Source organism: Polistes canadensis, unplaced genomic scaffold (assembly GCF_001313835.1).
Source record: "Polistes canadensis isolate GaletaPanama2010 unplaced genomic scaffold, ASM131383v1 scaffold_1, whole genome shotgun sequence".
NCBI lineage: Eukaryota > Metazoa > Arthropoda > Insecta > Hymenoptera > Vespidae > Polistes > Polistes canadensis.
In genome coordinates this window covers 2,536,545-2,551,791 of record NW_014569548.1, presented here as the reverse complement: position 1 = coordinate 2,551,791, position 15,247 = coordinate 2,536,545, and the positions used below count along the sequence as shown (strand labels likewise).

Sequence of the window (15,247 nt, the reverse complement as noted above, 5' to 3'; positions counted from 1 at the left end):
ATTTATTGAATCTTTAATGGTGCGGATACACATCGTCACGTCGACCAGCGCGTGACGAATTTATAATAATTTACACAACGGAATCTCGTGTTTCGGAAAGTTCATTAAGGACTTATGCATATATATATATATATATTTCTCATAATTTACATAACATTGTTAAACATTCAGTTATGTCGGGATTTATATTTTATCATAATTTAACAATTCTTCACAATGAAAAAAAATTAAAAGAATTTCAGTTACATATTTTCTATTAAATTTATTCATTTTTATGAGAAGAGATATATCTAAGTACTCATTTTTGTTTTTATTTTAAAATAGAAACCCATCGAAGTATTTTTTCCGAAAACACGAGTTTTTACGACAAATTAATCATACAGAAAATATTAAATAATTGACGATATTAATGATACTCCATGGAGCATGAAAGACAAAGTCACAGACGAATCTGTGATAGAAAAATATACAGGTATACAGATATATATACGTTTACACGTATAGGATGGTCCAAGAATTTCTCATTTAAAAGTTACTCACGCGAAAGTGTGCGTGTGTGGCCATTCTTATTTGATAAAATGCCGATGAAACTTTCACCTTTTTCCGTACTACATACTCGATTTTGAATTATTGTAATCTACGATCTCGTATTTTTCTGTATGTGTAATGTTTTTTTTTTTTTTTTTAATTTTTTCTATTTTTTTTTCTTTTTTTTTCTTCTTCTTCTTCTTCTTTTTATTTAACTCAGATCCGGTAAACAATTTCGATGCGATCGATTTGCTTTATTTTTTTTTTTTTAATTTATGCGTCAACAAGAAAGAATACTATTTCTATTTACGTAGTTCTTAAAATTCCTTTCTTATTTGAAATTTTGGCTGTTGTCCTTGTATTTTGTTTTTTTTTTGTTTTTTTTTTTTTTTTTTTAATAGAAACGACGCAAATGAAAATTCATATTTAATAAACTTTTTCATTGAATAACAGATTGATCGAAAATAAGAATCGTTGATAAATGAAATATTTTATTGAAACGATAATAATTCATTCCGCAACTTTGTGATCATTATGAGGATGATGATAATGACGATATTGGTTATCGCTATTATTATTATTTTATTATTATTATTATTAATATAACTATTATCGTTATCGTACTATGTATTCGGATAACTCATCGAATAACTCATTTGTTTTTATGACATCATACATTAATAATTAATGACATATTCAGGTTGCATATGGGAGAGCTAATTTCGAACAAAAAATGAAATATGTAAAATAAATAAACAGTAAGAGTTAAAAAAAAAAAACAAATAAAATTTATATGAGTGAGATAGTGATCGTAAAGAGAAGTTTTTAGAATAATGGCTAAAGGATATACACCGATACATATATATGTATGCATGTTAATTGACCACTAGACCATTTAATCGTTATTTAAACCAGCTATAGATAGGCATCTTTTAGTTTTTATTATAACAAACATAACACGCAAATGAACGTCCATAGATTGAAAAAGAAAAAAGAGAGAGAGAGAGAGAGAAAGAGAGAGAGAGAGAGAAAGAGAGAGAGAGAGAGAAAGAGAGAGAGAGAGAAAAATGGTGTAAATTGTGTTTAATCATTACAATCGTGTTGTTAAGAATTTTGAATTTTGTATGTGTGTGTGTGTATTATACTATAATATATGTATACAAAAAATATATTTATATATATATATTAAAAGAAATTAGAAAATTTTCCTCAAGACAATTCCAAAATCTCATCATCTAATGACAAGGATTTAAAACTTGTTTACGTGTATATGTTTGTAACGTAGAATGAAATAAAATAAATATACCAATGTAAAATACGAGAGTCGATGAAGTTAATAATGTCATTTTTCGTGAATGAAATCAAACGACGATGGATAAATTCGAATGTAGAAAAAATGGTGTGTGATTTAAGCACCGGATAATACACTTTTTTGATATGGAAAGCGTCGAGGAGGAACGATGTAGTACTTTGTTTGCATTTGACATTACATACAGGTACAAGTGCGCTTCTTTGCTTTATTTCACAATGGAAAGATATATACTTAAAAAATGTCGCCTTCCTCGGTATGTAATCAAGAAAAAAAAATTAGAAATATCAGTGGCGGATTAAGCGGTGGTAAACGGAATAAGCGGTTACGTAGGGCCCCAAAAGTCTTTAAATATCGTTTCTTTTTTTTTCCATTACGATTCGACGAAAATTACTTTCTTTTTGTTTTTTTTTTTTAAATAAATGTAATTACCGTATGCTTATTTTTACGAAATATTAAATGACTTTTCTTAATGTTGTTAATAACTCGTAATGGGGAAATATTCCATCGAAACATTTTTCTTCTAACTTGATTTTGTGGGCCCCTAATAAACCCCTCTACCCCACTCGACTTGATCCGCCACTAACTAAGAGATACGCTTCTCGAATTCAATTCGTCTCGTTCATTACAAATATCATTAATTTTCTAATATGAACGATGATAATTGTACGTGCATTTATTCTTACCGTGTATTTTTTTTTTTTGTTTATTTCAATTCGTGTACACGATTGAACAAACGCTTATCGAACATCGAGACTCCGTATTCTCTTTTCCACGTCTATTTCTTTCTATCCTTTTATTAAATATTGTTTATTTTTTTCTTCCTCCTATATTTGGAAGACAAAACTCTTTAAGTATTCCATTGGGAAGTTAAAGCCTTACCGTAGAAACAACAAATTTAATCTTATCTCCGAGATTTCCCTGGATTTAATTTATTCATTTATTCATCTCTTTGTATTTTTTTCTTAACGTTTCTTTTTTAAAATGTTTTTTCTTTTTTATGTTCTTTCTTTTCTTTTTTTTTCGTTTTTTGTTTTTTTTTTCAATTTTAATTCTCTTTTTTTTCCTTTTGTTATTATTATTATTATTATTATTATTATTATTATTATTATTATTATTATTATTATTTCTTTTATATCTTCTCGACACGAACATCAAAAGCACTGTCCAACCGGTCGACTCCTATCATTCGCGTTACTTTCATCTCTGAAACTCAATTTTATTTCTTCTACCAATCATTTTACGAGTTATGTTTTTTCTTCTTTTCATTTCTCTCTCTCTCTCACTCTCTCTCTCTCTCTCTCTCTCTCTCTCTCGAATGAAATTCATTTATTTAGTCGCGAGATTAAATGTTAGATAAGATTCTAGATTTTTGATCTTTTATATTTCGTTTTCTCTAGTTTTCCTCAATTTATCGTTTCGAGAATACTTATTTTTTCGCTCGTCCTACGTCAAATAGCCCAGGCAAAGAAAATTAATAATAAAACACTTAGAATTTTGTTATATGCTTAACTTTCTTCTAAAACTCGTAACATGAACCACGGAAAGAGAACGAAATATATATCTCCTTCAAATATTAATATCCTTTTTATCTCAAAGAGTACATTTTTCTTTTCCAAAGGAATAATTATTGTTAAAGCAAACAAGAAAATGTTCTATTCAAATTCCTAGGCTAAATTATACATCTATATATATCCTCGTTAATTTTCAAAATTAAATAAATAAAAATCATAAGACTTTACGATATCGAATGAAAAAAGAAAGAAGAAAAAAGAAAAAATAAAACTTCCCTTTAGGATCATTTTCTGTATCATTTTCCTGTTCTGCTGTTGGTTGGACAGTGACGAACGATAAATGCACAAAAAGGTATGTATACGTTTACGTGTATATCGTGTATATGTATTGACGCACTCCTTCACGTATATCACGGGTGTCCCATTTCAATCGATTCTGTCCAACGAAATAACACTAGGATCGAAGTCAATTCGATTTTAGTAAAATCAATGAATTATTATTAGAGAGAAAATATTAATCACAAATAACCCGACATCATGTTAACAACACCATTAAAGATTATTACATACAATGATTGTAACGCGAATCGATTCAAATAGGACACCCTATATGCGTATACATGTGTTTTTGTTGTTGTTGTTGTTGCTGTTGTTGTTGTAAGGGATAAACTTCATCGTCAAACAGATAGCAAGAGAGATAATTAGAGACATAATTAGTAACGATCGAGCTTGGTCCTGCACGATACGAAAAAGGAAATATCCTCCCTCAACGATCGTCGTTCTCCTATTAATCTCAAAATTTTATATTTCGTAGTTACGAAATTTATTGACGACCTCGCTCGAGGCCTGTGAGTCCCAATCGACATCACGTTGTGCACCATAGTAAATGTTGGCCCCACCTTCGCTGGCCCTTCTGTGAGTATTCGGAGCTTGCACTTTCATATTACCTGGTGAACCCTCTGCATCTCCTCCACCACTACCACTTCCGTCCGGTAACATCCGGTCCTTCGTTTTTAGCGTACTCCAGTGCATCGACTGCGAATTTATTTAGTTTTTGTTTTTTTTTCTTTCTCACGTTCTTTTCAATTTTTTTTTTTTTTTTTTTTTTTGATAACCTTTTCACATGAACTTGAATTATTTATCAACTATCTCTATTAATTTCTTAACTGTGTCACTAAAACAACGCGTATATTCGTCTATCCAAATTATTTACAACTACTGTAACACATTGAATTGAATTTTAATTAAATTTTGTTGATAATTATTATCAATTGATAAATTAATGATATCATGGAAAGAAAACAAGTGATACTTAAGCATTGTTTACAATTTGTTTCAAGTGAATCGTATAAATTACTTTTTCGCTACATTTTTATTTCTCAAGAAAAAATTCTCACAAAATATTTACAAATGTTTAATAACTTACAAATATTGTTTTCTTTTTGTCAATTTTTATTAAAAATTGATATTGCTTTTCTATTATAACGAGTATACGCGTATATAATTCACAGTTAAGAGATTGATTATATTTAATATTTGTCGATATTCGTAAATTATGAATGTTTAATTATTTTATGATTTGAAAAATTAAACGTAGGAGAGAAATTACGTTAAAATAAATTTTATCTTACAAAATGGTAGCGATGTACGATCATTTATCAAATGCATTTATCCAACTGTTCAATTCTACAAGACTTCTATTATGTTTTAAAGATTACTGAAAACACTTCTAGATATTTTTACATCTTTGTTACATTTTCGAAAGTATATTTGCTTTCAATACGTACATCTATCATTATGTATTATTTTTAAAAATACAATGTTCGCGTTCCACATATAAAGAGAATGTAAATCGTGTCAAAGGATATAGAAGCTCGAGATTTATCCTCGAAACGAAACTCGCAGATACGTGTCTGTATACACGGGCGTCAAAGTTTGAATAAAACGCAAGTTTATAAAGCTTTTGTTTGCGGAGACCCGTTTGAACATACGTTTACTTCGAAACATGCTATATACTACGTTGATAAAGTCTCAAACATAAGAAAATATATACCTATATTTCTCCAAATGTTTACACAACTCGGAACATTTTCACGCGTTCAACAATTTACACGAATTTTTCTCCGCACGAACATAACATTTTCTTTTTATTTTTCCAAGAAAAAAAAACAATAGAAGAAAAAAAACGTAATAATAATATAATACTGAATAAAAATAGAATCTTGCTCGTTGATTACCTCTTTCTATTATCTTTTTTTTTTTAAATAATAGTTGGCATTAAAAAATTGTACAAATATTTCGAACGCGCGAAAAATCTTGTAATATAAGATTTAATTAATCAAATCTTTCTATAAATCTTTTTAACACGTTGATCATCGACAGTTAATTTTTGCATAAATAATGCGAATTGCAAAATTTTCAAGACATTTGATTTTTTATTTTGTTTTTTGTTTTACGAGAATAATTATTCCAAATAAATTTACTTTGATTATTTCGTCAAGGTGTTAAATTTGTAATAATACAAATATTCTGTATATATATATATATATTCTTTTTGACTTACTTGATGAACGTGTTCCTTCATTCCGAGCCATTGCTTGTAGCTAATAGAAATATTACTGTGCCGCCACTTGTCATAGTTGCTCCTCTTTTCCGGATCGCAGAGAATCTCTTTGGCATTCTAAAATAAGGTCAAATATAGAAAAATCGAACCGATAAGAATTTTCTAACATCGTCATCACTTACCCTTCAAATATAAAATACTAACCTTAAGCTTTTGAAACTTTGCCTCGGCTTCTTTGTCACCAGCATTTTTGTCGGGATGATATTGCAAGGCCAGTACCTTGTATTCTGCTATAATTTGCTCAACCTATGGCAAACAAAATAAAATATATCGCGAAGCTTTATTTTTATTATTTATTTTTTTTTTAATATCTAACGTAAGTAAAAAAAATATATTTTTACAAAAATGTTATATGTTAAAACTTATACAAACGCGTTATTTGATTAGAAAACATTTAAATACTTTCTGTGTGTAGAATATAGATATATATATAAAGAAATTAAAAGACGATAGAGCCTTCAGAAAACATAATTAATCAACTAAGGTTAGTAACATTTATTAAAGATAGTACGATTACGTCAATCCATCGAACTATGAACTAATAAATATTCTTAAATCTTATCTAAAAGAGATTCCACTACTATCTATAAAAAGAAATAATGATTTGCAACATATTTCATGCTTCTATAAATGAACAAATTAATAAATCAATTTCATTGATCATTTTATCTCACTCAGTAAGTTATGTTATCAATAAGATATAATAATTAAGAAACATTTTAAGATTTCACCTGTAATTACAATTATCTTACTACGATTCATATTATGATTATTCGAATTGTACACGATTTTCGGATCGTTTTAAATAGCAATTTAATCGATAAAACTTGTTTTTAAGAAAATTAATTAGAGTTATAACTTTTTGATCTTCTATCAGATTTACAATTGATCAATTACAAACGATGTTTAACGAAAATCGAATTTATGTAAAAAGAAAAACAAAAATTAGAAATCGATTAAATACTTTCTACTAGTATATAATATGTACGTATTTACAAATAACACCATTTCAATAGACGAAAATACTATCAGTTTTAAATTACTATTACTATATCGCTAATGAATTGAATAAGAAAATAAGAAATTTTATAGAACGATTCAAACCTTTCCATGAAAAACGTTACTTTCAACAAACTTTCAATGACAATTTGAAGAAAGCAAATTGAAATATTGACGTGAGTTATCAATTAGGATGCAATTTTTCGAAAAGGTATTCTTACTTTATCCCTTTTTGTTTTCCAATTGGATGGATTCCGTTTGATAGCGTTCATGCAATACTTTGTTGAAGTTAATGGCGCCCTTTTGTTCAAAACTTTTTACGATTTCAATGGACTCCGTCACATTTCACGAAAGAGTACGTTATTCGTAAGAGAAAAAGGATGGGTACTCTTCTCTTTGATAATAATGTTACAAATAGCGTGTATAAAATAAGCGATCCTTTATTTTCACGAACGTTTAAAATTCATAAGTACGAAAAAAGAGCAAAGAACGAACATTGGTTTCTTATAAAATTAGTCACCCAATAATTATTTCTTGACCTATTTACAGTTAAACGAGATCATTTTTAAATCAAATATTTACTACACAATAATACGTATTTAATGTTTTCCAAATAATACCAAAATAATTAAAACAAATATGCGAATGGTATACATTGCATGCGTAAAATAATATTTCAATAATTTAATCAATTTAGATTTTAATTACTTTACGTAAGATATACGCTAATGATAATGATTATTAAAAATCGTAAAGTGTATGTAATCATATTTATATAACAAGTATTATTGCTACATTATAAATTAATAATAAAATAAAATTTTTTTAACAGACCTAAATTAATGGAAATTTCAAATGCAATATTATTATCGATTTTATTAAAGGAAAAATCGATTGTTGTTCAGTTTCATTGAAGATTATTATCTAATAATAAAATATATGTTACTTTTGATATCAAAAAGAAAGAGAAAAAAGAATAAAGTAACCGTCAATAACGATAAAAAAAAAAAATTCCAAGTGACAGGGATAGTGAAATATCAATATGAGTAGAAGACTTCGTCGCTCTTTAAAATAGAAAGAGACTCGATCGTGTACACGTTTTACGTTAAAAGCTGTATTTAAAGGGTACTTCAAATAAAAAAAAAGTCGCGTGGAAAGTAGTAAACTTAAAAGCATGTTAAGGTCGGTAGATGAATTGTCAGAACTTTAATCGTCAGCTTTAAGTCGTATATTTAAAACCTTTTCTATCGTATACACATATAAACATATAATCTTTAACGTTTGTTAATAATATCAATAAAGAGAGATACGCGGTTAAAATATTTCAATTACACATTATCGCGTATAATTTCATTAACACAATCATCAAGGAATTTTCTTAACTTTCAATCAAATACGTTTATAAATGTTTTCATATTTTGATATAATTAAAATGTAAAATATCAATAAGAATAAACTTATCGATTTCAATTATCGTGCTTTTAAATTATCATGAAAAACGATTAAACAACTAAATTATAAATTACATAATAATAATAATAATAATAATAGTAATAGAAAAATTCATTAATATTAATCGTAAATCAGATAAAATATCAAATATTTATCAGATTTAAAATGTCTCCAAAGAAAACGACAACTTTATCTCTCATAAAAACAATCATTGACAATTAGACGAAACGGGGGGGGGGGGAGACAAAAAATTAATCATAAAAAATTTTCTTACCGTAGAAAATTCGTCGCAGGATAAAAGTGCGTAAAGATCCTCGTCCGCGTCGGGTTTGTAGTTGATCACGTCGTCGACACTCATTTCGCAATAGATCGATAGATTTGATGATTAAAACGAAACAAAACTCTTTCCTATTATATTTCGTTATTTTTTCTCAGGTACCTTAGGAGGATAAAAGAAATCAAAAGAGAATAATATCGGGAAAAAAGTGAAAACGAAAAGAACGTATGTGTCAAATCCCGACGGGTGGGAAATGAAACAACTATCCTTGAAAATTCTTCTCAATACGAAAAATCGATTATCGAGACGAGTAATACGTTCTCTCTTTTTTCCTTTCTCTCTCTCTCTCTCTCTCTCTCTCTCTCTCTCTCTCTTTCTCTCGTTCTTTATTTTTCTTTTGATAATAAATTCTCTTTTCGGCGCGAATATTCGTCACCTGTTGCCTTGTCTCGCACGTCGTAGACTCGGACGCTCAAGTGACGAACGAAAGTGGGAAATCCGTGTCGGAGACCCGGAAAGACCCGATTCCCGGGAAATTTTATGCGCATGCGCACTCTAACACCATCAACGATCCTACTCTACTATCACTCTCTCTCTCTCTCTCTCTCTCTCTCTCTCTCTTTTCCTACTTTCCATATACGTATATATTTATCTCTCTTTCTCTCTCTCTCTCTACTTTATATATATACATTTCTCTCTTTGCCTGTATATCTTTGATATATATAAATGTTTGTATGTGTTCGTGTATATATATATATATATATATATATATATATATATATGTATTTCTCTCTCTTTCTCTTTATTGTCCTCCGCCCTTCCACTATTCGCGAATGCGCAGTCTACTGCACTCAGCGGTTGCTCTTATTCTTCTTCTTCTTTCTTACCATCCCCCCACCCACCCACCACCTACTCTTTCTTCTACTTCTTTTTTCTTCTTACAATGTTCGTCGTCAGATCTATCGCCTTAAATTCTCGATAAGGAAACTTCGATTATTCGAAGGATTAATCCTAGGGAAAACGCGAATGGATTTTATTTTCTAACGCGACCAATAAAATACGAAATCTTAGTGAGAAATTTGTTTCTATCGAAGGGGTGGGGTGGGGTAATGGTTAGAGGAAAAAAAAAATTCTTTTTCTCTTATTGGGAGGTTTAGATTTCTTCGTTTTTTTTTCTTTTCCTTTTTCTTTACATTACGAATAGATTAAAATATGTTTATGTTATTTTATTATGTTACTTTTAATCGTAAATGTTTTATGTCATTTTATTATTTCAATAAATCGCTGATAATTCGTCAAGAATCATCAAAATTTCTTTCATATTTATTAATTTTTTTTTCTTTTTTATATATATGTATTTATATATATATATATTTCTATTTATTTTATAAATATTTGAAAATTTAATTTTCGTATCAGGATATTCGGGTGATTTTTATTAAAAGAAAACTTAAATATTGGCAGGATAAGTCGATTAACGTCTGCTGATTGAAAATCATTTACGTTCGTTGAAATACATACATTGGGAAGAGAAGGCGTACATTGTCGATCAAAAATTTAATATCACTCTATTAACAAATTCAAAGAAACAGGATACTTATTAAAAAACAAAAAGTTAATAGCTTTAGAATAACCGTGGTAAATTTATTTGTTAACGATAGTATGTTTTACATTTTGTATTACTTTTTTTTTTTTTATCTAGGAATGAGTATTTTTCTTCAAATCGTCCTTTCGTTAAAAGAATAACCTCTTTTTCTTTTTTTAATAACAATCAGACATATTCTGGATATTCTAGCAATTAGTTTCTTATTGAATGTTTGTCTATGCTTCTTATATAAAATGGTCAAATATATGCAAGTAAAAAAATTCATTACAAGCATTGTTTTAAATTGATCGTGAGCATATAAACTATACAAGAGAAATCAACAAATGATTAATGAAACTTTTGTCTGGTAGTGTACGCAGATTTCGTTTCAAATAAATATGAAATATTACAAAATAAACGAATCACACAAAAAATAAAATACGTGTTTTCCCGTTTGATTTCTTTCACTAATGGTAACTATAAAGAAAATCTTTAGGTACGATATCGTGTACGGACCTAATTACATTGTAAAGCATCGTTTTAATCGTTGGAAACAAAACAATTACAGAGCGTATTCGATACACGATGAATCATAAACTCCCGTTTCAGCCTTGAATCCATTACATAAAGTTACTTTTCAATATCAAAATGGAACACTACATAAGCTAATAGTACAGTAGCGAGGAAAACTCTGATGATTATGAGAGAAAAACTATGTCCTATTTACAAATACTCATTAACATTTTATTATGTAACACGTAACAATAACTAAAGATAAAAAACATATTTAAGAAACAAATTTCAATAAAATCAACAGTAAACCAAATTAAGAAAGACAAATGAAAGATAGCACCGAAAGACATATAAAAATACGAAGATATCTTTGGTCCTTGACATTTCGCTTTACAATTTCGACACGCGCACACATTGTTCAAACGATGTGTGGGAGAAATTAAAATTAAAACGTTTTGTAACGCGTGTTTACCATTTTCTGCATATATATCTTAAACTTCGTTTAGAAAAATGATATTTTTTGTCAATGATAAATAACGTAGAGGAAAAATATCCATTATGTGTATCGCGATTGAAATCGATAAAGTTGCAGTAAACTCTCCTGTTACGCCATTAATAGGAAAACGTTCTTTCAAATATTTTTCCTCGTATAATACTATATTATTTTTCTCGAGATAATTTACATTTTTAGTTTTGTAAGAAAATATATATATATATATGAAATATTAATATTGAGAAAATATTTCTTTTTCATAAATTATTTTTCACAACGTACTGATAAATGAAAATTACCAAAACAAAAAACTCGGCAATGATGATGAAGTCAATTTAATGCTTGATGAATATTTTAAATGCGTTAAATATCCTACATTTTATTATAAACAACGTCGTATGAGAAATTGTGTTATATGAAAACAACTAGTCGCAATATCTTTGAACACGTTGTACAGGTATCTACTATATTTGTCTGTTACATAATACATTTTTTAGTTTCAACATTTATTCCAAAAATAAATTTATTGTTATTATTTCAAAAAATAAACTGAAAAAAAATATCATTTTTACATATTTACCAATCTTGATATCTTATATTTTTATTAATACACGTAATCCGGTGTTGTGACTAGCTCAAAAATGGTTCAAACCCGAATCGTATTAAATGAAATTTGTTGAGAAGGAAAGTACCTTGAAATCAATTGATAAAATGTGATGTCAAAAACTCGTCTCAATCTATTTCACTATACTCACTTTTTCGAATTTAACAGAATTTACATTACCCCGATAAGAAACGATCTTTTTGTTAAATAACGTTTTCGATTGAAATTAAACTGTATTAACGATCGAAGAAATATCTAATACTAAGCATATTGCGCATAATACGTCTTACACGTACGAGATTCTGAATACTTGTGGCTTTCACTTGACGTTCGGTCAACCTTGAACCTTCTCTTTCGTAATCAAAGATCGTGATCTTCTTTATCGACTGAGAACCTGTCGTCCATATTTCGATAACTCGGAAAAAAATATTTACTTTTCCTTATACACGCGAATCTTCATTTATATAGTGTTGTTAAAAAAGTATTGACATATAATGTTGTGAACGAAAGAAAAAAACAAGAAATATTCAATTTGTCAATTTGGTCAAGACAACTTTTGAAACGGTCTTTATACAAATATATATTTTTTTATCTTTTTTTTTTTGTTATAACGTTAACAATTTAAACTGTGTACAATTTCGAATCTTTCAATCTTCCTAACGGTACAATTATAAAGACAAAAAAAAAAAGCTACGATCTGCGTCTATGCATTTTATTTCGATGTAGAAACGTAAAAGTGAGATCGAACAAAAATCCCATTTCCGAATGAAGTGAAAGAGTGGTCATGGTCAATAGATTCTACGAAGGTTTTTTTTGTTTTCGAAACAAAAACAGAAGAAAAAAAACCCTCACGAAAAGTCCGAGAATTTATAGGTTTTTTTTTCGATTTCTCGGAAATACATTATTGAACTCCAATATCGATGCATTTAGGTTGAAAAGTTAAAATTGCTAGGACTGTAAAAGGGAAAATCGATGCTGCGTATAAAAAGTAAATGAAAGAACTCGGCGATGGTCTAAAAATAAAAACAAAAAAAAATACATTTTTGAACGTTGAAAGTAAAAGAGAGCCTGGAAATATGCGACCCGTTTAACATAATAGCTTCGTTCACTTTGTTGTAGTCGCCTACATGGCGCTCTCTCTCTCTCTTTATGGTTGTTTAATTAAGTTTAAGTCGAGTCTTCGGAAACACGGAGATCTACTCCAAACTTACAAGACATTTGTAGTTACAAGGTAAACATCTCGTATAATTTTGCATCACGTTAATTTGAAGTTAATTTTGTTAAATATCTCTTCAATTTGAAGATACCAGTTAATGTAATAATATTAGGTAATATTACGCGAAATAAGAATATTAAATTTTATAAGATTATAATAATTACAAGCTTATATATATACTACGATAATAAATGATGATTATTATCGAAAATTAATCGTTATTTATTTGTATTAAACAAGCTATTCTTAATTATACAAACGAATGATACACAATTTTGTTTCGATATAAACGTAGTAGTTATTTAATACATAATTGACACAAAATAAATTTGTCTAGATGATAATTATTTTTGTATAAGTCTCATTTATATTATATTATTCCAGTGTGATATTGTTATTATTTAATAATACATACGTTAATTGTAAAAATACGTTGTTATTTGTTTTTTGTGATGAACTCAACAAAGGGAACGTCTTATGATCTTAAAAAAAAATATCTGAAATTAATTTTATGCGAGTTAATGAATTTTTACTTTATTAAACGCGAAAAAAATTCGAGTTTTTCTTTTTACCATCGTTGGTTAGACTTAATCTTATTCCTTATATAATCGAGAGAGACACAAAGTAGACTTCTGTTTTTGAGTTCGTTTTCAAGTCGAACGAGAAAAGTTGAAATGATCTATAAGCTTGGGAACCTTAGTCTCTGGTTTCAAGTAGCCTTACTTCAACAGAAACTGGGTGAAAAAGAAGAAATGTGTTGCCTACTTTTTGTATACTATTCGAGAGAAACGAAACCATAAAAATGAAAATTGCTTTCTTCTTAAAAATTTCTTGTTTTTTTCTCTCTCTCTCTCATAGATTCATTTAAATTTTAAGTCGGTGAATTATTTTCTTTTCTTTTTTCTCCCATAAACTTTTACATTTTATTATTTTTTCCTTCTAAACGAAAGATTCTAATTATTATACGATTTATGAATAAACGGTAAATGTCGTAATATATTAATATAAAACAAAAACAAATTTATTCTATTACAATATAACGTATAATCGATATCATCAAATATTTTTATCTCACTTTTACATTATTCCACAATATTTCCGATATTCTGTATTGACATTAGCTACCTTTGATGATGAAAAAAATTAAAAGAAATAGAAAGAAGTAAAGCTTCATTATCGGTATATTTGTACGAATGCGGATAACAGGAAAATGTGTTAGTAACATGTTGGTTCTTTATTTTAAACGATATATTTAATTTCTGCTAAATAATACTGTTCGATACTAAAAGATATTACAAATGAAATAATTAAACATACAAAATGTATATACAAAAATATAATGCTATTATCTTAAACATAAAACTAAGTCAATAAAAAAGAATAACATTAATCCATTTGAGATTCCACTTTACAGAAAATCGTGTTTAGAAATATAACGATAAACACAAGACAATTATGAAGCATAATTAGATCATTAATCCTTTAATTTTCAATGTTATAAAAAAATGTATACCATATTTCTAGATAAAAGAAATATATGTTTTCTTTTTATTGCGCATGTAAAGATAAATATCATGAATATTATAAAATATTATTTTATTATCTGAAATCTTTCTTATCCAAATAATGATGTATCCCAATTAATTAGTATAATTAAGGTTCTGTTGTATTTATAATATTTATTTCTGTAATAACACACTATAACGCACAATATCTATGTTTGGTATAAAATACTTGAGTGCATTTCAAGATAATCATGAAGTTTGTTAGATCGTTATTAGAAAGTAAAATTTTCTTGAGTATTACTGGAATGAATAGAATAGAGAGAATAATGGAGAAAGATATAAGGAAAGAAAAATAGGAAGGGAGAGGAGGGTATTGAAGGAGACTCTAAAACGTGACTGAATGCATAAGATCATTATGCATTCGGCTTGCCTTCGTGAAAGACGACGTTGATTATCGCCACCTTCGTTTACAGCTGTTAAGTCGAGGCATTGTTTCGAAACATCTTCTTACCTTTCATCGAGGAAGAAAACAAACACGCTACCCTGCGCTTTCACGCTTTGACGATCATTCGAATTTTTGTTTAAAAAAAAAAAAAAAAAAATAAAAAAATAAAAAACAATAAAACAAA

The 15,247-nt window shown here is 28.1% G+C and overlaps 1 protein-coding gene across 1 annotated transcript; it reads right to left on the bottom strand.

Moving 5' to 3' along the window:
- Positions 1-2,915: 2,915 nt before the first annotated feature.
- Positions 2,916-9,204, bottom strand: LOC106784068 (J domain-containing protein). The gene is made up of 4 exons (XM_014743188.1): positions 8,700-9,204; positions 6,119-6,220; positions 5,915-6,031; positions 2,916-4,386 (listed from the first exon to the last, which is right to left on the bottom strand). The coding sequence occupies exons 1-4, from the start codon at positions 8,781-8,783 to the stop codon at positions 4,153-4,155; spliced, it is 537 nt and encodes a 178-aa protein (XP_014598674.1). The 5' UTR covers positions 8,784-9,204; the 3' UTR covers positions 2,916-4,152.
- Between the last annotated feature and the right edge of the window lie 6,043 nt (positions 9,205-15,247).

Coding starts and splice junctions, on each gene's coding strand:
- LOC106784068 (XM_014743188.1), bottom strand. CDS start 8,783: ATGAGTGTCGACGACGTGATCAACTACAAACCCGACGCGGACGAGGAT. Junction 6,032..6,118: donor CAAAGTTTCAAAAGCTTAAG/GTTAGTATTTTA, acceptor ACCTTATTTTAG/AATGCCAAAGAGATTCTCTG. Junction 4,387..5,914: donor TGAAGGAACACGTTCATCAA/GTAAGTCAAAAA, acceptor ATAAATTCGCAG/TCGATGCACTGGAGTACGCT.